At 36.4% G+C, this 27,433-nt stretch overlaps 1 protein-coding gene across 3 annotated transcripts in view; it reads right to left on the bottom strand.

Annotated features, from left to right (window-relative positions):
- Positions 1-9,117: 9,117 nt before the first annotated feature.
- Positions 9,118-27,433, bottom strand: part of CUL2 (cullin 2) — a 38,973-nt gene continuing 20,657 nt past the window's right edge. For all 3 annotated transcript variants that reach the window (XM_053976678.1, XM_053976672.1, XM_053976665.1), the window contains exons 9-21: positions 26,908-27,070; positions 25,611-25,735; positions 23,938-24,045; positions 21,824-21,883; positions 21,316-21,444; positions 21,124-21,210; positions 20,466-20,618; positions 19,923-20,000; positions 18,138-18,204; positions 16,853-17,055; positions 14,272-14,373; positions 13,462-13,578; positions 9,118-9,726 (exon numbers count right to left, since the gene is read on the bottom strand). In XM_053976678.1, coding sequence (XP_053832653.1) covers positions 9,595-9,726; positions 13,462-13,578; positions 14,272-14,373; positions 16,853-17,055; positions 18,138-18,204; positions 19,923-20,000; positions 20,466-20,618; positions 21,124-21,210; positions 21,316-21,444; positions 21,824-21,883; positions 23,938-24,045; positions 25,611-25,735; positions 26,908-27,070 — 1,524 coding nt within the window. In that variant the 3' untranslated portion in view covers positions 9,118-9,594. The remainder of the gene's footprint in view (positions 9,727-13,461; positions 13,579-14,271; positions 14,374-16,852; positions 17,056-18,137; positions 18,205-19,922; positions 20,001-20,465; positions 20,619-21,123; positions 21,211-21,315; positions 21,445-21,823; positions 21,884-23,937; positions 24,046-25,610; positions 25,736-26,907; positions 27,071-27,433) is intronic.

Genomic DNA, 27,433 nt, shown 5'->3' with positions numbered 1-27,433 from the left:
CACCTTCCCTTTCCCCCTCCCCACCCAAATTTGCTAAAAGGTTGCAGCTGTCTCAGCAGAAATGCATGACAGTGAGTTCTAATATTCATTAGGAACATTGAAATCACAGAATATCCTGAGCTGGAAGGGCCCCACAAGGATCATTGAAGTCCAGTTCCTGGCTCTGCACAGGACAGTCCAATACGAACCCCATTACCCAAAATCTTAAGAGCATGGCAGCAGTAAGAGTTTGTCTTTCCAGCTTCCAAAGGTGTGTGCACAAGTTTCACTCTGTTCGTGTCCTGAGCCCTCCAAGATCTCCCTGCTGGGTCCCGGACAGCTCACCTTGCTGCAGCAGCTGCTAAATTCTGGGTCCATAACGGAGAGCGTTTCCTCTCCTGGAACACAGCTAGGAAGAGCCGCAGGAGCGAGCGAGGCTCCCTGTGCCCAGTTCAGCCGCCGCAGCTACCTCTGCTGGCAGGAGGCTGCAGCTCCACGAACAGGCTCGGGCACCCCGAACGCCTCAATCGGACCAGGGAGAAGCAATACAATTCCATTTCTGCATATCTGTCTTCCCAATATTCGACCTTTTCAGCAGAATGCATGGCCACACTGGTCCCCACACTGGTCACTAGGGCTGGAAAGTCCTTAAACCAGTAGAGATTCTGCTGTAACACTTCGAGGAAAGCACCCACGTTTCCCACAGCCACAATGAATTCTGCTGCTCGGAGCCAGCAGGGGAATCACATTGCAGTAGTGGCTCCAGGGGAGATGAGAACTGCTAAAAGCAGATTTGATAGCTTTCTGTCACCTTCCCCAAATTTTCGCAATCGACCAACATCCCTGTTGAGTAAAGAACAGTCTCATTGTGCAAAACAAGAACAGTGGAAGGGTATTTCCCCTCCATGCTGTAACATAAGCTAGAAATATTGATTTTAGAGCAGTTGTCACCAAATGCAACTGCTCTAAAATTTCTGAAAGCCTTTGTAGCCTCCAGCAGAGTCTGAATACAGAGATGCTCTGTCACAGTTGCCTCCTCCATTACCGCAGGTGATAGTTTGAAAAGGAATTTGCATTTATGTTGTCCATACTTTAAGTAGCACATAGCTAAGTGGAAGTTTTCAAAAGCAATTTATACACTCACAAATGAACAATATATCCCACAAAGGATTTCTAAGAACAACAAAAAGTTAATTCAAAATACTACTCTAGCACATGAAGCACTAAATGCTGGTTTTCAGTGCTCTGTAGGAGTGGTGTTGAACCTTTAGTCTGTATGGACAGGGTTTAATGGGATTTTTAGTTTCATAATTAAAAAACCTGACACAACTATCGCAAACTCCTGAAGAAAACCTGGTTTAAGTATCGAAGGGCACACGTAAACGACAGTAATAAAACCACATTCTAAGGAAGGTCAAACCACTTGCTACAGAAGCAAACAGAGAAGTAGAAACTTGTGACATACCTTTATAGGCACAGATTTTAAAGAAGTGCTAAGGTGCTATGTACAAGTGTCACATACAAAATGTTCTATGTACAATTGTCATGTACAAAATGTACTATGTCGGCACTAGGGTCTAGAAGGTATGGCACAAAAGGAGCTGGTGACAGTGAGGAGGTGGATGCAGCAAGAACAGCCCCTGCAAAGAGAAACAACTTTCCCATGTCTGGAGCTCAGGCAGCCACTGCTGCAGAGGTGCAACAGCACAATGGCCATTTCAGACAGTGCAGAAGGGAATTCTGAAGGATGCAAAGCCCAGAGTGCACATTGACAGGAAATCTGGATTAAAAATTCCACAAAAACCTCTTTCAAAACAAACTTCTTGAAGATCTTTTCAAAAGCCTGTATTTTATTTTACAAAAGGATTTATTAACCAACAACCAAAAAAAAAAGGTAAAAAAGTCAAAGGCAAATCCGAGCATAAACCAGCTATTTTACCTGTCATATTTTCATCTTTGTCATTGCAAATGACCCACATAACCTACAGTTTCCTGAGCCACCTCAGTTAATACATGATTAAGAAGTTTATCCCATGCTTCCTGGCGTTTTTATGCACAGAGTTTCTGATCTTTGTCCCTATATTAAAATTAAGTCCATGCAGACCACAGCCTCCTTTGCCACCTGCAAATCCCCAGGGCCGCGTCCCAGCCAGCCCTGCACCTTCCCCCGCTGCCCAAAGGGTGACGGTGCTCCCGCTCTCCATGGGCTCTGCTGGCAAAGCCAGGCTTGTCCCGACACGCGGCCCTTACGCGCACGGGAACTGTACCAGGAAGGGAAGGAGCAGATATTCCAGCTCTGCCTGTCAAGTCTGTATTTCAAAGGATGTGCCTGGGTGTGGGAAAGAATAAAGAGGGTCTGCCAGTCCACATGCAAAGCTCCACACTCTGCTGCCCCAACTGCCAGGCTGTCGCTCGGGGCTGGAGCATGTCCCCACCCGTCCCCCCCCACCACGGTAATACCAGGTGTGCTCACTGGCACAAGCTCCGTTTCTTTCCCATCTTATCTGCCAACCTACACATGTCCTTTAAAAGACACATTTAAAAAAACTGAATGATCAGTGCTCTGAAAGAGAGAGAGCATCCAAAACAGGCAAGGCTACTACCTTGAGGAAAGAGGGTTGAGGAGCAGCTAGTGGAGTTTCTCAATTACATAATTCAACAATATTAGAATGGTTTTGTTTGAAAATGACCTTAAAGATCACCTAGTTCCAGTCCCACTGCCATGGGCAGGGACACCTTCCACTACACCAGGCTGCTCAGAGCCCCATCCAGTCTATCCTTGAACTCTTCCAGGATGGATGACAGGTATTAATTTGTGGGGTCTTCTCCACGGATAGAGGTCTTTTAATGCTAGAGCCTATTTTCATGCAGATGGATGGTTTCCTTAGCCCAAAATCAGACATCTGCTGTTCCCAAGAAGAATGCTATATCTTCCCAAATCTCTTTCATCAGCTGCAACGGACACATCTCTGATTCATAGACATGACTCAGATTTTAATCAGGGAATGTTTTCTGGGTGTACATCTATTCTCTTCAATTTGTGGCTACAGTAAGGCTTAGATACACCATTACCAGCACACTAAAACATGTGCCAGCAGACACCCACTTGGGGGAAGGGAGAATTTCACTTGGAACCTCTGAGACAAGGCTACAGATGAGGTTCACATGACTCCTTTTCATGGCTTCAGATGGCAGTCAGGCAGAACATACAGGCAAACTCATAAATGTCATTTTGAAAGCCCAATTTCCAAGTCTTTTGAGTCACCAGATGGTGAGATGACCTCTAAACTTAAATGTTCAAATATTCATTACTACTATCTAGATTACTAGCTATCACTTAAGTCTATTATGAACATCAACCAGCACAGAGGATGAAGATTGCATACAGAATTCCGGCCACTGCTACTTTCCTACTGCACCGAGAAGCAGATGGTTCTTCAGTTACCAACCCACTGATGGGAACCCACACCCCCAGCCCCAGCTCCCACAGGAATATATTAATGACTAAATTACAAGTCCCTTGTCTAAATTATTGTTTTCTAGTTCCTCGAATATTACAATGAAAAACACAGAAAAAGCCATGGGAAGCAGGTAAGAGCTCACCCTTTTTGATTTACCTTCAAGCCCAGTTTAATTTTGTACACATGCAAGAGAGATGACAAGTCTTGCTTGCCTTATTGGTTAAGACTGGGCACTCTGCTGGTCAAGGAAAGAATGAGAACAGACTCAAAAAGGCCAAGTCTCATGTTTCTTGAATGCCCACTAGCATCACCACTTGTGCCTCTCTTTAAAAGAGAACAAACCCTGAAGAGAGCATGTGATGTGCTGGATTCTGTGCACTACATCAACTTTCAAAGCATAAGGATCAGAGGATTGTTCATACCCTGCCACTGACAGCCTCCTCTTTATCAGCTCCAGGCAGCACCTCACTCCATGTATCTCACCACTCTGAAGGAGTCAAATGCCTGGCATTTCTTAAAACAAATATCATAAAACATCCTGAAGTGGCTTCAAATATACAAATTAGTACATAGTATCACAAGTTTCAGACTTTTTTTTTATTCTCTCAAACTCAGGTTTTGATGATCACAAATTCTATTAACCTGGTGACTGGCAAGAAGAAATGAAAATGGACCCATGAGTAGAGTTCTTAACAGACCAAGTACATCTTATGAAACTCAACTGAAACTGTTCAATGTAATGTGAAATACTACCAGAGGAGTACTGCACTTTTAATCATATATACCTAGTAGGCTATAAATTATATAATCAACATTAAAAGACAGGCAACAGCAATCTGCCAAGTTTTAAGACTGCCCTCAAATCACTTGTCTTTACTAACTGTTGACAGCAACAGTGCTACTGTTCTCAGCTGCTGGAAAAAGCCAGTCTGACACACATCAGAGCCACCAGCTTCCACCAAAAGGTGATAATTACAGTGTTTGCCATTCAGTGATTATGTTAAGAACAAGGCCTCTTTCACATGAAAACATGCCAAACAATCTCCTTATGTATCCATTGGTCCTGTAAACACCAATATATCAAATGTTTGGTTGGATAAGAGTCAGACTGAAAGAACTGATGCCTTGGCTATATGGACATTGGCAAGTATTTTGTCCTACATTACATAATTACATTTAGTCCTAAAATACATAATTTAGTCCTAAAATACATAATTTTCTGTTCATGGTATACAACTGCATCAAAGATTTGGAGAGCAAATTTTACAGAACACCAGTGTGTGATTTTATTTACCTCAGTGGAAGAATGGAAGAAAGGACACACAAAGCTAGTATAGCCCTTCTCTTTAAAATATCAGAGGTTTCCAGCTAGTCCAGAAGATCTAGAAAAGGGTTCACATACACCAAGTTTGCCAGTGGTTCAAGTGTACTTTGTACCTGTACTGTAACAAACTAGTAATGCATGCACCCAGCACTGCACCCAGCTGAGGAGGAAGAACTTATGATGGTGTTAATGCCAGCTGCTTGTTACTCCAGCCAAAACAACCAAATAAGTGAGTATTTCAGTTTTGCTTAAATCACCACTCAGCTTTCAGTCACAGGGATTCTAAAGAGTGTAGACATGAATGGTGGAAGTATTTCCCTAAATTACTAGAACTGTTTTAGAAGTGACCAACAATACCTTTAGGCTTGCTCTGTACTACTGAGGCTTAGTCCTTCACTCCCCAGATGCATTTACAAGGCTGGGCTTACTGGGGAGACTAAGGGAGCTTTGATGTCTTGTGCTGTACTCCTGGGACAGCTGGTGGGAGCAGCACCAACACGACTGCCAGATGCCAACCAGCCAGCCTCTTATCTACCTCTTTGCCTTTGCTGCCTATTATGTTCTTCCTTATTGATGCAATTGTAAACTCCACAGAATGGAGGTAAGAACAAATGCACATCCAAGCATCTATATGTATATGGATATGTTTTGTTACTTTTACCATCATATTTATTCACTCCCCTTGTTGGAAAATCCTAGTTCTGAAGAGATGGGGCAATTGAGAGGCGTTTTGAAAGATTTTATTCTGTCTTCAGTCTCATAGAAGAGTAAGACATAAGAGATGTAAAACTCGATGCCGTTCTATTAGAAGACAACTTATTTCCTGGTTACAATACCTTATAAATGTTTCTCAGCCTGTTAGCTTTTGCCACACAATGCTGCTAATACTTCTAACACCGATCACCTATTATTTTACCTCATGCCGTCCTGCTACAATGCATCTTTCACTGTTCTAATTCCCCAAAATATCTGGTCTTTTTGCAAAGCCATCGTTTGAAACTTGTTTCTAGTTCAATGTCTCTCTTAACAATGTCATTTCTATTCCATAGCCTTTCTAAGTCAGCACACCTTATGTCAGAGTTTACATACAGATATACAAGACTGTGTGAGTTTTCAGTCAGGTTTTAAGAATCCTTTACAAATCTATTTCTCACACCCTCCTCTTTAAAACCACACACATGTGTTTATCAAAGTCTTGCACGGTTTTAAACTTATTATACTCAAACACTTTTTTGACCCTTCCTCTTCTTTTCCCTGACAAAATTGAAAAATGGCATTTTCTTACCAGCTCAGAAGCACAGTACAACTTAGTATAAACAAGTAAAGACAAATCCAGATTTGTAGTAAGAGAAAATAATCACTGTAATAACAATTGTTTCTGGAGAATATGTTTTCATACATCGTGATAGCTTAGATTAGTTAACTCTAAGTACTTACCATATTTGTAAATCATGGACAGTCCTAAAATATCTGTCCTAGGGTACAAATAATTTATATTTATTATTAGAATTTGCTCAATATCAATACTATGTTGCAGTAGTTATTTTTAAAATTACCTTTTTTTAAGGATAAGAAATGTCTTTCTAAGCATAACTGAAAGATATCAGTTCATAAAATTTATTTCTCCACTGACCAATTTCTGTACTCTGTTTATTTGGAAAGATGATGTATTCATTGAAAGTAATGATACTTGCTGCTTTGCAAACAGTTCATGTTATGGTGATGAAATATCTTTCTTAGCTCTGGCTGCCTTGTGTGTATAAACACACAAAAATCCAGGTACACTTTTCTTTCCTAGAACTAGACAAGAAACACCTTTTCAGTTAGTGTAAGAATGATCAGTAGTACTCAATACCAGAGGTAAAATGGATTTGATATTAGGCATGTATGGGATGTATGAAACCATTATGTTTCCACTCAGCTGTATGGCTTCCTATACACCAGCAGGTCATACGTGTCAATAGGCATATAACAAACAAACAAAAAAAAGCAGTACAGTTATACCAGTTTCTTCTAGTAAAAAAATAAAACTGTATGACATTTTTGGCTCTTTTCCCTTTCTTACAATTTGCCGCCCTGTTAATACCCATTAGCACTTTATATTTTGAACCTGCACTTGCCAAAGGTGTTGGTTGCCACTCCGAAGCTCCACACTCTAAACTGCATCCCTGTGTGCCAGCAATGATTTCAGTGACATAACCCAGCTACAGGGTCTGAATTTACCTTTTTCCTGAGGGGGAAGGTGTGATTTATAAAGTAAAATTCAAAATGTTTACCAGCTATAATAACATTTCCTAAGAGGCACTGAAAAGACTAAGTTTGTGTGTAATTATGAAAGACATTATCTGGGGATGCCAACTGCACTGAAATAGATGAATGTTTTTAACTCACTAAACATGTCTCAACTCAGTGGCATGCTTACCTAAAACCCAAAATGATGGTTTAGGTATGCAAAAATTGAGAGATAAGGTAATGTTAAAACCTTGCACGTTTGGGCTAGAGCAGTGAAGTTCTTGTGTTGCCTATGAAATGAGTCTGAAAATAAATTTGGTCAAGCCTTCTTCAAACTCAGCCTTAAAATTTTGTTACTGGAATCTATATTTAAATAAAGCTTTTATTAACCCTTTTATGAACAAGTTTAAAATATGTTGACTCAAATACAGAAACTTCGATGTCAGTGTTAGTTTGTTTTCTGGAGAAAGGATGCTAATTCAGCATTCAGGAACTTTTTTTTTTTTTTTTTTTTTTTTGGTGTTATCTAATAGAATATTGCCCCTAGGTTTTGTCCGTAGATGTAATTAATTATTTTTTTATAAAGCACAGAAATGCTCCACACTGAAATAGATTAGAAGTCATTCCAGTCAAAATCTATGCTGACGTGCCTCCTGTTTACTACGGCTGGTGACAGCATAAGCACCTGTGCTGTCTCCCACCACACAGAGACAACTCTAACACTTTAGAAAATTATCTACAGCACCATATTACAATTAGTTAAAAAATTTCACTTCTTGAAGACATAAATCCACATAAAAAATTTAGATCTTAGCATAGTGTGATAAAACACCAAAAATATGGAAGGAATGTTTATTGCACTTTATTGTTTATTGCCCTTTATTCATCCTTAGCAAAATCCACATCAGAAAAACATAGCACCACTTCCTAGGATGCATTTCCTAGTTAACCATAGAAAGTTTCCTATACCCTCTAGATAGTATATGAACATAATACCATTTAAGAAATAAGAGACAGCAACAATCTGAGAGTTGGAGAGAAGCCTTTCATACAGTGAAGAACTAGAAAAGGAAAAAAAAAGAATAAAAAGAAGAACTAGAAAAAAGAAAAAGAGTAAAAAGCTCCCTCCAAAGGTTTGCTTTTCTTTAAAATTAGTTCTTGATGTGTGGATTTTTAGTAGTAGATACTACAGAATCTAAAAAAATACTGCAAATAGTATATATCTACATATGTATTTTTATATGCACGTAAATAAATCTGGCAAAAATAGAACATTTAAACTTAATATTTATCCTGTCAATCATAATTGCAGGCATAGCCATGAGGAAACTCTTGTGCAGCAGGCATTCAGTGTGTTCAAACTCTCAATGCTCTTAAATTCCATTCACTTCCAGTGGTAGAGTTGGTACCTTTTAAAATTATAGTTTGCTTGTTTAAGAGTGAACAGTCACCATGCCAACCCTGATGAACAACACAGAACATGAAATAGCCTGTGGATTTCTTGTCTCACCCTAACAGCTGGAAATCTAATTGGGGCAGAGGAAAACAAAACATGATGAAAACAACCATAGGAGTCAGGAGGGAAAACAAGAAACAAGCAGTATGAGTTTATGTGGAAACAAACATAGACACCCATCCATGTACTGTTTCTACCCAATACATTAGAGAAAAAACATTTTTCAGTTACCAGCCTGCTGCTATATGCTTTCCCATTAAGAAGGTGGTTTCACAAGCCACTGAACTCTATCTTTGATGTTCATAACTATTCCTAAGTGTTTGTGAACTACACCATTTAAATCCCCTCAAACATCAGTTTATTTTCTCTTGTATCATATTCCTACAGTGTAGGATTAACAGACACAGCAGAGGCCTTCAGGCACTGAGAATGTAAATTAGCCTAATCTCAAGAAAACAAGATGTGCACTTAACCATAAATATTTTTTATAATCACATCAAACATGACATACCTGGTATTCAGTTTTATATAAATTTGTTGTTATGTCAGACCTACTTCTGAGGTTATCCAAAACCCAAACACGTAACATTATTTCTACTCTTCAGGCCTGAATAATATTTACAGACATTAATACTATATCCAGCTCTACAATCATTCGAGACACATTATATAACTTTATTTTTTTATTTGACAAGCAGCAGTATCATGTTCGTCATTTTTTTTTACATTTTAATGTAGATACAATTATTAGGTTATCTGTCATATTACAATATTTAGGTTTTTTGTGTGATTTTTTTTTTTTACTTTGTCTTAAGATACATTAAAAAACATCAACTGCAAACGTGAAAGGGGAGGGGGGAAAAAAAAAAAGCATGGTACCCAACCAATTCTCCACATTTCAGCAATACTTCACTCATTCTTTTAGTAAAGTTTTAAGAAATGTCATAATGACATGAGCTTGAAATATCTATAGGCATTTTCATTGACGCTCATGACATGGCACTGGTGATGTTGTAAACAGCAGAAAAACAGGGGCTGCCAAGTGACCAATTATGGAGGCACAGGCCTGCCTCTTCCCACAGGAACACACCAAACAGTGACAGCAATGATCTCCTTACAATCATACCTGCAGGATAGCAACATCATGCTACATAACTGTATTCGTCTGCAGAGGCCTGGCTTCGCTCTATGTACTGTTTGTCTATCAGGACTTCAATACACTTCTTAATCATGCTGATACTTGGGTTAAACCTAGCTCTTGATTGGCTAATTACCTGCAAAAGAAAGACACAGTTTTTGTGTTATTTTTATTTTTCACAGTTACAAATGTCATCTAACTATTTGCTAAAGGCCTTAAGGCAAATTCAGTATATTTTTCTTCTAAAGATGGGATTAAATAACCCTGGAATAGTTAATTTATAACAAACAAGAAAGTATCTCTATGTATAAGTGTCAGGACACTGAAACTGACTGGTTACTTTGGCCACATGTTCCCCAGAACTCCTCATTCCTCTCACTTGTTTCATTTGTCACAGTACAAATGAAGACAAATATCCATGTTAAAAATTAATCTAATATTAACACATTTCTTCACTGCTATCACAGCAGAGTTCCCCTATCACTAACCTCCTTTTCTATACAATTGGAGAAAATCAGGATGAACTTCTCCTTCTTTAGTCACTGAAGACAGACCTACAATTTAGTGAGTTCCATCTGGCTATGCTGGAACTTTTAAATACATGCAGTAAGGAGCTATTTATTGTAAAAACAAATTTATATTTGTATTGTGGAAGAAATTGCCACTCCAGGCAAAACTTTAGATGTCTCTTAGAAGTTCTCAGTTTTGCCCATTCTCTTGTAAAGAAGGGGAAGAAACTGTGTGCATCAACAGCATGTACAAATCTGTAAGTAGGAAAATTATTCAAACAAAAGATACTACTAAAGTGTCACAATATATTTCGCCTGTAGTTTCTTATTTGTTCTGTAAAGAAAATTATTTTTATTTCAACTGAATTTTCAGTTTTCTTTACAACTTCTCATGGCTGGCTTTGTCCCAGCTCCAGAGTTTGCTGGGGCCCTCTGTGAGCCAACAGAACTCTCCAGGTGGAACTCACCCAGCAAAGCAAACAAAAACCTCAAAAGAGTGAGTTTTGCTGGGCTAACAGCCATGGGTCTGGTATGTTCCACAGCAGCACAAGTGAGGAGAAACTGGGTGCTAACAAGCTGATAGGTCTGCTCAGATTTCACCCAACTTAGCCCTCCACTGAAACTGATTGTCATCACCACACTTCATGTATTTACTTAAGACAGAGAAAACAAAAGAGAGAATTTTGTATTGGTATGAGTTTTCTTGTTGTTGTTGCTTTTTAAAATCAAAGATAGTACAAGTAAGAAGGATAGACAGAAATATCTGATGGCCAGAATAAAAATTTTCTGGGAATGACTGCTCTGATGTCTCCCCTCCGCTATTCTTCCAGTCTTACTCTTTTATAGGAAAAGCTACCTTGCCCTGCAGGGGACTGCAACACTGAGCTAGAATTGAAACTATCAGGGCATATCTAACACAATTAACAATTCCACAAAGACCACATGCTGACATAAACAGGTCTACCAAGGGCCTGGAGTATTTTCTTGGACACCTTAATCTAAATGAAATGTGTGGTGCTGTAGTGTTAGAATCAGAGCTAACTACATTAGGGTTAGGAGTCTCTCAAATGTGTATTTCTCTAACAATATAATCCTGCCCTTATAGCTAAGAAAAAATACTAAAAAGGTGAGAAAATATTAACTATTCATAGTAAAGAGACTCCTTTCAGAAATATTCCTTCTTACTCAAGAAGTCAAACAGCACATTTTAATTGATACATTATATATAAGAATATAAACAGCATCATAAAAATAACAATAGCACCAGAATTAGTAACAATATCAGAACTACACTCTCTACTTAGTTTTTAACTGAGTAATCATGAAAATATCCACCATTTTTTGCAAAGCTGAAGAAAAAGGTCCTAATGTTACTACTCTGCAAGAGCCCTGCAAGAGTAAAACACAGCAGGGGCATATAAGTGGCCCTTCCATTACACAAAGGAAGAAGCAACCAGAAAGGATTTGTTTCCAAAACATAAAAATTTGCAATCTATTTCATTCTTATAAACTGGTGTCAGGCAAAATACATTTCAATAAATTTTTCTAATAATTTAACAGTGGGCAGAAGAAAGTATTCTCAAACACAAAAGGCCTTGCCTATAATTTTCTAGTTTTAATTGCAAATTCTTACATGATTTCATAATAATTGCATGGATTATTCAAATAATGGGACACCAAAAAAACAAAGATTCTGAAAAAAACCAGGACCTATGCTGCCTCATCTTTTCGATATTCAAAATCTGATTTCTCAAATTAAGCTTGCTTTCAGACTATCTGTGTATTAACACTTCTTCAATACCCAAAACCTTTAAGAGGTCTCACACTGCATCTTCTGCTTACAAACTCCCTGTTGCTGCTCAGTTATTTTTAAGAAATAAAAATTAAGGAGTGGGTGTGGTAAACTGTTTCCTCCATCACCACAAATTACTCAATGTCTGTCTACGCTCAAAATGGCTGAATAAAACAGGAATCTCAATTCCCCCTCCCACCAGTCTTCCCTGAGGCCATCCAGCAAGACTCAGAGATGCAAGAATGAATTGAACTGAAGAGCGAGCTTTGGAACGTTGAGAAAAGTAAAACTGGCAACTGGTTGGAAGGAGCAAATGTTAGGCTGGAATGGGAAATACAATTAGGCAGGCAACCAGCAGATGGGAAAGTGGGAGAAAAACTAAAGAAATAGCACTTCCTTCCAAGCCAGCCTGTGACAGTTCACAGGTCATTAATCTGGAACCTAAAAAATCTAGAGAACTGTACTGCTTTGTGGAAAAGGGAGATTAAAAAGTGCATGTCTCCATGCTCAGACAACTTTTAAAATTTAAACCATGAGTTATAATAAAATAATGATTACAGCACAGAATTGGCTAAGTGCTTCTGTGGAAATTGTGTACTAGGATATCCCTATTCAGGTTTTCAACTGAACCCATAGCTCTGGCAATGATTTTTATAAGATACAACATCTCTTGGCATAGAACCAGCTAACAGGAAAGAGCAAGAACTTAATGCTTTGGTGCTAAGACACATTTATGAGATTGAGGGATCCCAGCCAGTGCTCCAGTACTGCAGTTCAAAACAGACTCCAGGGAAATTCTCACTAATTTCGCTGGAGTACTGTTTTCCACATGGTGGAGTTTTGTAGTCTGATGTTTGTGAGTTTGTGGGCTCCAAGTTGGGCAACTCCCTTGGGGCTCCCCTGGCAGGGGAGACCTTCCTGGAGCAGTTCTGTGTCAGGAACGAGAGATGCATTGGACGTTTTCAGTCTTCAGCTTCTGTTTATTGTTATCAAAACTTCAGCACGCTGTCTGCACCAGACTCTGAGTGCAGGAAAAACAGCACAAAAATGGCTAACAACCTCTTGTTACAAGGCCTTTCAAGTCTAATCAAAAACTAAGCTACCCAATTAAGAAGTGATGCCTAAATTATTTTCCTTTCTAACCCAATAACTGACCCCTAAAGACCCGCAATGCAGATTTTTCTACCCAATCACAAGACACCACCTAAACCTAAGAAGAAAGAGGAAGAAGAAGAAAGAAGAAAGGAACTCGAGACAACACCCTATATCCTCCATCTTGAACCCATCTATAACATACTAAAAATCCTAAAACCTAAATTTCTCACCCATTTGACATACTATACTACTATCTACAATCTCTACAATCTATTTCACACTTTTGTGGTTTCTAGTTTACCTTGAGGCTTTAGAAGTTTTCTCCATGAATGAGGGTCAAAGTCAGTGCTCCCCTGGGGGTCAGGACACCCCAAAGCAGACAGAGAAATATTCCCAGTGCCCTGGGTTTCCACAGATGTTCTACCCTACTATCCTGAAGACTTTAATGAAATCAAGCTCAAGGACTTTCTCTTACCTCCTGAATAAGAGCATTATGTCGCAGCACTTTACGTGCCTTCATGATACGGACTATAGCAGCTTGAAGATACATTTTCCTGTCTTCATCTACAGCGCTTCGGGTCTGCTCCATCTCCTGCCATACAGGAAGAACAGTAATGCTCAAAATACAATAAGACCAATAAAGACTACATGAAAGTATATTGAATCTCTACTTTTTACTTTACTAAAAGTGGTGAACCAATACAAAAATGCAGGTGTAGTTTAATTCCAGTAAAAGTATGTCCATAAATCAAGGCTATCAGGTTTCACAAAAGTCAGTCGGAAGGCAGGAGAGAGGCATCTAAACCAACAGTTTTGCTAGGGAGAAAAGCAAGCAGAATTGACTATACTGTATTGCATTTGGAGCACATACCTATCTTGTACAAAATCCTGTGTCTTAGGAGATACACTGAGAACATGGATTAACAACACCTTGATTTTAGTTGCCAAAGGACACAAAACCACAGGAAAATAGTTGATTGGTTCTGCTGTTCTTGCAGTAAGTTGCTTTTATAAACACCAGCAACAAAAAAGTCTCACAACATAGACTAAACATCAGTACCATTTGGTATTACCATTTTGTTTCTCTTTTTCTTCTACTTCTTGTTCCCTATTTCATCTTCCCTTGCCTATATTTTAAGCACAAAAAATTGCATTGCTTAAGCTTTAAACCTTATAAATCTTATGGAATCTGATATCTGCTTACACCAAACTAACACAGTAAATTCCATTTTAGAAAAATAAGCTTTCTAAGCTATTCAGGCTAAAAACACCAAAGAATACTTGCCTGTGGCGTGTCTTTCTGCATTGATGTGGTAATTTTAAACTTTGTTCGTTTACTGCTGAAGTTCATATTTAATGAAAACGTAGACTCTGTCTCTATATCTTCCTGAAATAGAGAATAGTTTTTAAAAATCAGGAATGGAACCAGAAAATAGTAAGAATTTACTCTGAAAAGTCACATTTACTTTGAAAAGTCTTGCATACACAGAAAAAAATTCAGATTTGTAGGTGGAAATTCTAAAATGCCACTTGAACTGGGTCAGTTTTTAAAGCTAGTTTAACTGACCTAGGAAGCAAATCTATTTCAGAAAACACTACTGAAGAACTCTGCCATACAAGAATTTTGTTAGCAAGCAATTTCTCTTTTAATACTTTGATACCGTATCTTAGTTGCAAACACTCTACATTTAAAGTCATTTTCTCCCTGCAAAGAAAGTAGGATTTGCATTTATCTATGACAGGACCTCAAAGGGGAGCTGCTGCTTTCATAATTTTTACACATGTTGTCTTCCAAAATTTAAGGAAAAGCATCTAAACATTTTGTTATGTTATAGCAGAAATAGCTGACAGACTGCAACTTCTACAATGCACATCTATCTGCAGATTTTGAATTCTTTCCTGTCAGAATCTCAATTATTTTCCACATATATATGTGTGTATATATATACATACATATATATGTGTGTGTGTGTATAAAATTATTCATTTCAATTTTTTCCCTACAGTAAAAACACCTTTACATTCAACACAGCATGACTGGACAGATCTCTGCAGTTTCCAGGCAAGAGTCTGTACAAGTATTACCAATTTCCAGCAGAATAAAGTTACTGGGATTCTGAGACATTGGAATCTTGCCAAACTGTCTAAAACACAAGCATTTTCGTAAAAACAGAAAATATTTATCTAAATATGCACTCAAACCAATATTAATTCCAATTTTATATCTTGCAACAAATAGTCTTTGTTACAATAGATATAAAAACCAGGATACCAGGCATAGTATAGAAAATACAACATGAAAAGGGAAAGACCAAGAGCTCTGAAAATAATAAGCTAACAGAAAATAGGCTAGCATTAACTTTTTGCATTATTCTGCTGACATGGTTGAACATAAACCAAAATAAATTGTGTACTGAGCATGAACCTAAAAAGTATGATTCTAATGAACCAAGATTTTGAAATGAAGCTTCTCATGCTCTTTCCCCCACACTCGTTCAAAAAATGAACAAACAAGCAAAAGCAAACTACAACATTTACTACACTGTACTTTTCTATTTGGCTCAGATACAGGTAAAGAGAAGTTTATGTATTGAATTCCACTGCTTAAACCACTAAAGCTCTCTTGTTTATTTAATAAGTAAGCTGATAGACTGTCTACAGATCTGCTATCACATTGCTGGATGGAGTGCAAAGAAAACAGAAATAGTAATATTTCTTGAATACAGTAGTCTGGAAGGTATAGAACTGGAAAATGCAGTGGTAAACATTAAAACGTAAAAGGGGTGGAAAGATGTATTATTCCTTCTTCTATGACATAAGCTTTAAGAAACTGGGTGAACCTTATACAATGGACATAAATGTAAATCCTTTAAATAACAGGCAATGTTCTAAGATTATTAAAGGTCTCACTGTTTCCTGTAATAGCTCCCAGTGTTTTATCTGACCCAGATAAAACAGACATCTTCCCAGCAATTGTTCCAGCCTGAGCTCTTTTCTAGATATTGGAAGCATGTCCTATGCTTCAGCCAAGCACTAGATCTTCCTTGTGATCTCACTTTCCATTTTCTAAAATTTCCCTGGTTAAAAACAAAAGCTGCTGTCAGAGCAGCTTTGGATTTCTTCTTGTAAGCAAATTGAACAGCTTATCTCAGTTTCTTCTGTCTGATACTGTCTGCATAGTGGGCTTCCTCGGTGAGCTGGAAGCACATTCTGTGTCTGTATGGGATGCACGGGCTCTTCTGCAGTATTTCTTACTTAACTGAGTAAAGTCTGTGCCCTTTGCTGTACTGGAAAAACGATTTCACAAAGGCTATACAGAAGGATGAGAGAGTAGGAAAAAGAAGTATCAACCACTGCCTTAATGAAAAACAAAGCTCAGATATTACTGGAATTCCAAGAAACTCATGGAATGACAAGTCTGGCAAATTGCAGCAAAAATCCTCTCAAAGAAGTCCTCCTTGCTCTCCTTCTTGCTCCTGTAATCTGTCAGCAAGGAAGAACATGGTTGCTCTTTCTTTCAGTCTCTTAATCCCATAAATATTTTTTTAGGATCACTGTAGAACTCTGGTTTAACTTTGCTCCTTCCCATGATTCAGTACAACTTTGGAAGCAAGGCAACAGAAACAATAAAGAGTCCCTGCATTTTTACCTTTTCATGTTGCTATAGGCACAGAAAGCCTATAGGACAGGCACTCTACTTCCTCCTGTCTCTTTCCTTATAAGTAGAGATTTACAATTTTTTACAAGGGTCAAAAATAAAGCTTAGAAAAATAAAAGTAAACAATGGATAATTTAAAAACGTCCTCAACAAATATCAGAATGACAAGACTGAAAACATGAAACTTTTTTATATCATTATGGCATACCTTGTCTGAGTCATGGTTGATCATTTTGACATCAAGCAAAGATTTGATGGTTTTTGTCAGCTCCTTCTCATTCATTTGTGTACTGTCCTGAAGCTCCTTGTAACTGACAGTCTCACTGTTGTTGAAGGCAAGCAACACTGCCATTTGGTATGTTGTGACCATGGCTACATAAGGTTTGCACAAATAATTCATTTTTACTTCACCTGTAATGACACAAGTAGTATTTTTTAAACTGATGAAAGGTGCCGAAAACTCATCTGAAGCCTAACTACCAGAGCTCCTCATACATTTCCAGACATGCAATTCAAGTCTGTATTTAACACTTGAAATGGAACAATGACAACTGATGCTGTGAATTTACACATATACAGTGTGGCCTACAACAATCGCCCTGATTAACTATGAATACTAGACAAATAGTGCAATATATAGTAATAACAAATATAATAATAGTAATAAAAACAAAGAAATTCCAAGTGGCCTCAACACATTGCAATGCATAAACTTCAATTAACACCTTATACAGCATCTCAGAATATTGATTAATGAGGAAGCTGATTAAAGGGAATATTTAAAAACAAAGTAAAATACTTGTCCATCAAAAATTTTTCATATTCTTACATTTTTTAAATTCCCATGAAAAGCAAAAAGCACTGAAGAAATCTACCTGAAAGCAGATTTAGATTTTCTGTGTGAAGTTGAGTGTGAGTTAACAGCAGCCTTCTGCTACCAGAACTAGATTTTCATTATATTACATTGTTGTGGGTTATGATTTTCATCTCCATGTGATCTGTTGAAGTGCTCAGTTGTTAAAGCCTGAGACTGAAAGCACTTAAAATAAAACATGATTGACTGGCATTTACTAAAATAAATACTTAATAATAATAATAATAAATACTAGATACTTAAAAGTATGTATTTATGTAGATACTCACATACCTGAGTAAAATAGTATAATACGCATTCTTAAATGAAGTATTTCGTATTTATGTAAGGAACACCTATACTACAGAAACAATTCCAGGGAAACTGTTATTAACTCAACAGTTCTGCAGTGCTTTTCTGCAGTTAAGAACATACAACTCTAGTTTTACTTGGATTTAATAAATCACAAGTTTACAGGACATAGATTTTGGAAATTCTAAGTACTAAATATTAATTTATAACACAAAATATATCCATTGACTTTATATGCAAAATAATGTTCCCCATGTTTTTGTCATTTGAAAAGAACTTTTAGCAAGTAACTGTTAGATCATAAGTTGAGCAAAGCACTCATTTTTACCTGTACAAAGATAATGTAACCAAGTAAGCTTCCTTCCACTAAAATGCTGACTGTAAAATAATTCAAACTGCAAAACAAAATGAACATCAGTTAGTCACACATATAACTACTCACAATAGTTTATCATCACCCTACCACCCTAATGAAGAAATACTGGCTTTATGTCCATGACACTGGATGGAAACGTTGCAGATCCATTCACAACAGCATTTTCCTTTAGAAGATGAGTGATGACTGAATCTTAATTTAAGGTCTATCTCTGGTAATGAGAATAACTTCAGATTCAAAGAACCTTTCCCTAAAATGAGATCAAACTCCCTAAACCCCACAATGCCACACACACCAATTTGGCTTATTCTGATTTGGTCTGGAAACTCTGATTAATGTTGAAGGAGAACATAAAAACTCTTTAGGAATTAGGTGTTTCTCCACCCACAAGCTTGCACAGTATGAAAAATAGTATTTGTACACCACTCAGATAAATATATATTTACAGGAAGCTTCATCAGTCTCAGAAAAAGCTGCTGAAGAGGTTGCCCAGTTACACAAGTACTCACAAACTTGGGAGTGCAATTGCAATACTTTTCTTTCTAAATCCTTTCCAGAATCCTAAGAGAACTCTCTCCATGGGTCAAATGATCAAATTGGACAGTAAATAAAGACATTGTCAGACAATTTTCAAAGACTCCCCCCTCATGGTAATGTTCTGTTTCTTTAAATTCTAATTTAAAGCATTGCTCTCTACCTAGGTGACACATGAATTTGCTCCTTTAAAACGGCAAAATGGTGAAATTAGGCAAGCAACACAGACTCTGAGCGGCTTCTGATACACAATTCTGTACCATTTTTCCAACTGAGGCACAATCGACAATACTCCTATTTTAACCCACAAAGACAGCAAAATCTCATCAGACTTGATGATCCTGTAGTCTAGGTCAGAAACTATTATATTGCTAAAACCAAGTGCCACTTAAATGGAAGTTAAAGCTGAATAAGTAGTCCAAATATTCAGCAGTAATACAAGAAAAAGATCCTTCACCACAGAAAAAAGACATTTGCCATTATACCTTACATCAAATAACAATTTAAGGCATAAAATCTGCTATAAAAATCTCTTATGTCCAATACAAAATTTGTATTGCCTAAATGGTACTTCACCATCAACTATAACTTAGCAAAGGTCAACACAAATATTTTGTTTTTCAACAAACATTGTACAAGTAACATTTAGAATACAGCAATATAATCAAAAGCAACAAAATACCTTTACAAAGCAGAAACAATCACATAAGAAGAAAATATTTGGCTAAAGCAAAACCTTTACTGCTTTGAGAAATCATAAAATGAGCTTTAGAGAAGTTTGCACGAAGCTTGACTTTGAACAGTTTCTCTGAAACAGGGAACAAGAAACCTGTATTTGCATCTTAATCTGCTATTAAGACTGTTTAGATTTAATATTAGAAACAGAATATTCTTTTAGCTAACTATTAAGAGTTGGTTTTGAAGCAAAGAACTAACCTAGTTAATTTGATTGCATTTATTAGCATCTCTCTCAGCAATCACAAAGTGTAGAAGAGAGATGTGAAAAAGCTACACAAATACATACATAAATTTAGTAAGGTATTTGGGTGATCCTTCCATATTGCATATGGACTGGAAACATCATAGCCAGAATTTACAATCAAAATGAAGCAGCTCAAGGTTTTCTCTGCTAGATTGATGGTTTTCCTTTTGGAGTTATTTTACATTTTCCACATGTTTACAGGAAGCCTCCTACTAACCTACCATCTGTACACTTTTTTCCAGTTCCTGAGGAATTGCAAATGTAGAAGAAGGAGCCTGAGTTAGAGGCCATGCACCAGCCTAAAAATATTGGGAAAAATAAGAGCATTAACATTTTCATACATCATATATATTAAGAAAAAAAAATAACACTCTTAAGTGGATGTATAGTGTACATTATGCCATAATACAATCAATTCACTCAGGAAGTTTTACTGACCACTTTTTACTGCACCTTCTACACACCCCACCAAGGTATCAATTGAGACTGAAATTTTATATCACTACTGTTTAGGGACCTCACTATCGTTTAGGGACCTAGTGGGTTGATTTTACAAAGAAACACTAAGAAAGTAAGTAACTCCACAATGATCACAGACCATCAATTTCCATATAAAGTAGTATTTATAATTAGAAAAATTGTATATTTGTTATCAGAACATATAAAAAAAAAGTAGTATTTATAATTAGAAAAATTGTATATTTGTTATCAGAACATATAAAATAAGTACAAATAACTCAGCAGCAATAAACATACATTAGTACCTGTAGAACATATATCTGAAAACTAATTCCCAAATCAATGATTGTGTCCTGGTTTTTGATAAAGTTGTTGAATTTATTGTTGAGATCAGCACTAACACTCATGTCCGTATACATTCGATGGAGCTTGCTGGTAAATTCATAACCACAGGCTTGCTGTGAAGAAATATTGTAACAGGTTTCAAAGTGGAAACAGCACTCGTCATAAAAATTATGTTCCCTCACTAATACAATATGAAAATCTAGTCAGCAGAAGTGTTGTTATATTTACAGAAAACACTAGTTACAATAAAAAAAAAACCACTTAAAATAAAATTATATTTATCTTAGTTTTACCTTATATACACTAATCTCTTTGAAAAATACTGTTTTATAAAGTCAAAAGATAGACATGTTTATGAAAGACTTTGGTACTTTTTTGATGTTAACATGAATGACTTGAACACAGTTAATAAAATTATCCAAAACCTCATAAAAATCTCAAATGCTTAGGAGATATTCAATCTTTTATCTTTCATAGACTACCAAAACACTAGGTTTTCCTTTCAGCTATTGGAAACAGATTTACCAATTGCTAAGTTACCTCTGGCACCCTCTGCTGCTCCCTTTCAACACTACATACTCCTACTTTTGTTCATTCTGTGTTAGAATATTTCCTTACCTTTAGTTTATTTATCATTGCCTCTTCAGAATCCATAGACATAGACAAACCATGAATTAATCTTTTTGCCAACATCCTGGCATAGAACTGCATTAAAAAAAAACAGAGATGAGGATTTAAAGAAGCATAACCACATTCTTCAAGTAGGCTTTAAATGTGACATTTTAACCATTACTGAATAAGAAAAGTTACCTTTTGGAATACATCTTTGTCATCAATGTATTTGAAAACAGTAATGAAACTTGTAAGCTTGTCTTCTACTTCATTCTCTGTCATTCCTTTTGCTGATTTCTTTAACAAGTTGTCACAGTATTTGGCCAGCTCAAATTAAAAAAAGAAAAATCAAACCCAAAACTACTTGTCAAGATTGAGAACAAATGTATGCCAAAGTATTTCCATATTTCTACAATAGCTCAAACACAAAATAAGTCACAGTCTGCTGTCTCACATTCTATACAAAGGCTGCATTCATGAGCAAACGATACATTCTACACCCACAGAAAATACAATCTATACCAAAAATTAGAACCATAGCAATTTTGCACACTCACAAAAGGTGCGTGCAGCTTAAGCTGTTACTACTAAAATACACACCTGAGTGTGACCCGGTGTGAGAGCTGGATATGCATGTGAAGGACCCTACTGCAATTCATATGATGGTTATATACAAGAATTATTACTTTCTGTGTGCATCACTTACCAACTCAGGTGCTTTGCAGATCGACTTGGGCTCCCGATAGTTAACTACTGATGTCAAAGCCTACATAAAACATAGAGCAAAGAGAAAAATTGTCAGTGACCTAAATTCTTTTCTTTTATGAAATTTGAAGAAATCAAAAAAATCCTCAGGGCAAAGACCATCTGAGATCCTATGAAACTGAACTACACAAAAGGGGATAAAAAAATAAATAACTCATAAAAAGGTTAAATTACTGCTCTATCTATGAGAAATTCTATTACTGCTCAAATCTATGAGAATTTGGTTGTTAAACATTTTCAAGTTGAGAATTAAGTAAAAGTAGAAAGAGTAGAAGAAGAAAAATAATTACAGAAAAGCAAAGAATAAATTAAGTTCTGATTAGAAACTTCACAAAATTATTATGATTTTGGTACACAGCAATATTATGGTCCAAAAGCATGCATGGAAAGAAACTTAGATGTGCAGATAAAGTAGATGTGAGCAGCAGCACAACAACAGCATGTATGTTGAGCTGAAAAACATATGATTTGTTCACAACAGTAAGAAATCAAAGTGCTTTTGGTTGTTGGATTTTTTCATACACTGAAAAGGAGAAAAATATATTGTTGAGAGTGGAAATTTGAAGTAGTAGAATACAAACAATATGGTGGCTGAAGAAAACCTGAGTATGATGAAAAAGGAAAGAGATAATGGCAGCTTAGAAGTGGAAAAAAGATTATCAGAATAATGGAGTTTCTAAACTACATGTCACATTTAAATTACTGTTGTAAAACTAATAGTGAATCAAAAATACTGCACGACCATAGTTCCCAAGAATTATAGTTCCTCTGAAGAAGGAAAATATTATTGTTATTTTTATAAAGACAAACTGACAAGGAACTCTTCTATACAATACCTCAAGATTGCAAAATTTCTCATAGGTCCCTAGCATTCCTCTGAGAAAAGAATTCATGACTTGCCAAGAAATAGGAAACTCTTTAAAGCTTGGAGCAGTCTTTTGTAATAATACTTGAGGCAGCAATAGTGATTTTGATATCCACCATCAAAACTTAACAGCAAATCAATTTTTTACATATTTACTGTAAGAAAGATCAATGAAGTGAAGAACTGATGTATTTAAAAAAAATTACATTGCCTATGTGCCAGCAAATGAAGTTGTCAGTCTCGTGTTACTCCACCTTCTGGTACATGACATTAATTGCAATGGAGAGAGAAAAGTATTTGGTATTGAAGTATTTGTTTTAAAATTTTAAATAATTATTTCGTCAATGTCACAAATACAGATGGGTAATTACTCTTGGTACCATCACTGGTACCTTCTCCATTATTCCTTTTCAGGTTAACCTTGACTGATAATTGTCAAAGCTTAGACTCTGACATTAATTACAAACTGCAACTACTGCATACAGCACAAAAGAGCAATGAACTGTATGTGTGCATCCTCTGAGAGGAAATTAAAGAAAGAAAATATATTTATTAGTTATAATTGATAATGATTAATATTAAAATTTATGATAATTAGAACTGTTATCTTGAATACCTGCATGGCTGTGCATTTCAAATAAAACAGCAGCAAGCCTCTTTTCCTATATTTATTATTTAAATTCAAGTGCAGCTCTCTCCTGGAAAAAGCTACCTATCGTGGCAGTGATTGAAGTAATATAAGTTTCCAGATATTCTTTGCAGTCAACTTGAAAAATCTAAGTAAAAATTCCGTGGAAGTAATACTAAGAGCATTCAGAGATAAACATTATCTCAGCAAGCAAATTCAAGTTCAAATGCATGGAAGAATTACCAAACCTCCCAAACCCCACCAGTTGCCTATTTATTATCTGCATTTATATTTGCACTGAATGGATCAGCACCATTTTTGTGTTTTGAAATATGATGAAAAGAAAGGTCTTTCTTTCAGAAAACAAGTATTAAAATGGTCTCCTTTAATTTATCTTTTCCCTTACACTGGATTGCCTTTTGCTCCATTGCATTTCTAAACTAGAAAGACTGCATATGAACTATCATTGACCATGTGTTGATGCCATGAAGAGTTTTGGTGAGCCTGAATCAGGGTCCTGGATTTTGTTTTCCAATGCTTTGATTACTTAAGTAAAAATTACCTTGTCAAGGGCACTCATAAAGTGCTGATCGCCATTCAAAACAGTGTTGATCAGTTGAACAAATTTACTATGTACTTCCAAAACTGACTCCACAAACTGAGTTGGCATCTAAAGAGGGTAGATAAAACAGAAAGCAAGTTAGCAAGAAAAGTAGTATCTAAAACAAACATATCTACATTAGTTATAGATTTTTTACTAATTACTCTTTTTTGAGAAAGTTAGTACTGCAGTGATTTTTGAGAGGATGGGTTCTGCTGTACTTTCACACTATGATGCTAGAGCATGTCTTGGAAATAAGAAGTCTAGGCTACATTTACAGTCCTGCTATCCAACCTAGATTTGAGTCTATGCTACTCTCATGCCATCTAATTTTTCCCTAAAATCCTTTATTAGCCCTTTCAAAAATGATTAATGCTAACACAAATACAGCAATCAAGCAATTGATATAATAAACTGCTGCTTCTCCTACACAGTAACTTCAGAGACAGAAGATCTGAATGATCCCTTTACATTTTCCTACATAGGGCAGTTACCAATTGAATTTCATGCCCTACATTCCAGCATCATATTCTGCATAGAAATGACTGACATGAGCTGGAGGAGTCCCTACACAGACAAGCTGGCAGGCACAAGTGCAACAATGTGAAAGGCATTGGCTCTGTAGCATAACTCCCCAAGTACTGTCTCAGGCCACACATTAAAAATGTTTCAAAGTACATAATTTATACAACAAGTATTTCACACTTTGAAATTATCTTCATAAAGCTGTGAATTGTCACCACCCTCATCGGTCTGTATTTTTTCTCTGTGTAGACACTATTAGTTTGAAAGAATAAGTTCAATAAGGCTAAAAATAATTGGAAAGCAAACTATATTACTAAAGACTTCAGTCCCTTTTCAGTATGCACACTGAAGTCACAGTGGAGTCACAGAATAGTAAGCATCCCTGTGCAGTCAGTAACAGAGTGAATGTACAACAGCTTGTGTTTATGTATTGTAATAGACAGAAACACTGGAGAGCTAAAGTCACCATCCTAAAGTGAGCACAGATCTAGACAGCAAGATCTGTGTTTGTACATATGCACAAATACAATGTCAAATGAAAGCTTGTAGTTTGTCTCTGAACAGCAATGCTGGAGAAACAAAAATGGAATTGAGTAATTTAAACAGACATAAACTGGAAAAAAAAGTTTAACACACATTAATAAAATAAATAAGAATATTTTCAGAAATTATATGACCATATAAAGCAAAATGACTACAAAGCTATTATGAAAACCACCAGACTGAAATCAGGACAGGATGTCAGGTCTTTACAAAATGGCTTCTAATATACCAAAATAGCAAATGCCACTGAATTAAGAGAAATTCAGAAAAAAAAAATGCATATATGGAACAAAAGGACCTACTTGCCTGGCAGTATTAAGCAAACAACAATGAGAAATATCTAGCTGCAGTTGTTTCTCGTTAGATCACAGCAATTGCAACAATCAGCTCTCAGGATAAATAATGTGGCAGAGCTAACCATGCTGATGTGAAGTTACACCTTATCCATCACGTTCCAAACCAATTTTATGTAGGCAAAATTTAAAAAAAACAACTAAGAGGAAAAGGCAAACACTTAATCAAGAATGTTAATCAAACAGTCAATTCAGTTGCCTAAGGAAACTCACATTTTCCTGAGAAAGATTGCTGGTTGCTCTAAGGCCCTCATCATGGATATGGTTTTGTAGTTCCTGAATCATATGAGGTAAACCACTTGACACAGCACGAAGTAGGGTATACATATTTGCCATGTCTGTAACAGAGATACATTTTTATAGAGTAAACTTAGAAACACTAAAAATTAACACTTAATATAGTACCATAATTTCCAACAGAACTTTTTAAAGACTAAAACAAGACCAACTGGTTTGAAAGAAAAAATTAACATACACTGGATCACTGACAAAAGAAAAAATGAAGGAGTAGGCCTATTATCAGTGTTTACTGAGTCCTGCCATTGTGACTACCTCACCTTTCCAATACAGCTTCTTTAAGAGAGACTCTAAGAAGAGAGGTGGGCTAGTGTGGAGAAATAGTCTGTCAGTATATTTTAAACCCTGGCCTTCCTTAATATCCCTTAGCAGCAGCTGACTAAAATCAGTTTAGATAGCTTCTTGACTTTTTATTTGCCTCCAGTGGTAGCTTGAAATTTTTCTCAGGTGAGAAAAGCTCTTAAACAAGCAACTGCTATTTTTATTATACTTTGCCTCTCTGCACCCCCAAAAAGAAACCAAACCAAACAAAGATCTAAACTCTGATCAAACTTGAAAAATTGCCTGGAAACTGATCAAACCATTATTAAATACAATTTGAGTTTGACTGTGAAAAATAATTTGTTTCACATAAGAGATACCATCTTTCATGCAAGAGTAAGCATTCTTCCAAAGGTAAGAGGCATGTAGTCATCAGGAAGCATTTTTTTTTAGTCAGGCAGGGAATATAACTACAAGAGCATCTCCTTCTGTAAAAAGGATTTGGGATGAGAGGTCACAAAAGATTCAGGACAATAAAAAGTGGCTATGAAAAGATGTCAAAATATTTTATAAGCCTGACCTATTAAGTGATGATGAAGAAATCTCTTAAGACAGAGCCATTGGTTTACAAAGGTAAACACAAGCATAAAATATGATCAATTCTACAGGACACAGGACTTCAGTGTGTTTTTAAGATGACTAACACAAGGAAAGAGCATTAGCTAAAAGAAGCAGTAAAAAGAAGGTTTTGACTATATACTTGGAAGAATAAAAATTAGTTACATGCTAAAAGAGGAATGTCATTCAGGGTTTAATGGGGATTTCTAGATTAGTAACATTAGTTGAAAATGTCTATATGCACAGTAGGTTATTGAAAAAAGATAGGAAATTGCAATGCTACGTGAATAAAACAAAAAACCATTTCAGTCTTCTTGTGACCAGTGAGACTTACCACTTCTTTTCTCTTGTCTGATAATATTGTGACATTCTGCATGTAGAAACTGCAAGTGATCAGCTACCATCCTCTGTTGGCATTCATGAGTTACTTTGCCATATGAGCTGGGATTCAAGTACTTTCGACATCGCATTTCTTCATCTTTTAATCTACCTAAAACCTACACAGAAGAGTTTAAACTGCAAGCTGAAGAAACACTGGCAACCTATATAGTACCAGAATATACAACAGTGTATGTATGTAGAGTGAGAAACAAGAATAAGAGTTACAAAAGAACTTGTGCAGGATGAAAAATTAAGTTTGTTCTTCTGAATCAGGCTATTACTTAATGAACATAATCTAGTCTGAGTACTAACTAGGCTACTACTAACTAGTCACTACTAGATGTCTACCAGCATTCCATAGTTTTCATCTTGAAATTTCTTGTTCCCTTTAACCTCGTGACTAGTCTTCCCCAATTTCTCTTACCATACTTCTTATTCCTTTTACCACAATACCTAACAAAAAGAAAACTCCCAATAAT

This window comes from Vidua macroura, chromosome 1, assembly GCF_024509145.1.
Source record: "Vidua macroura isolate BioBank_ID:100142 chromosome 1, ASM2450914v1, whole genome shotgun sequence".
NCBI classification, from domain to species: Eukaryota; Metazoa; Chordata; class Aves; order Passeriformes; family Viduidae; genus Vidua; species Vidua macroura.
The sequence above is the reverse complement of the archived record's forward strand: the minus strand, read 5'-3'. Positions and strand labels throughout refer to the sequence as shown.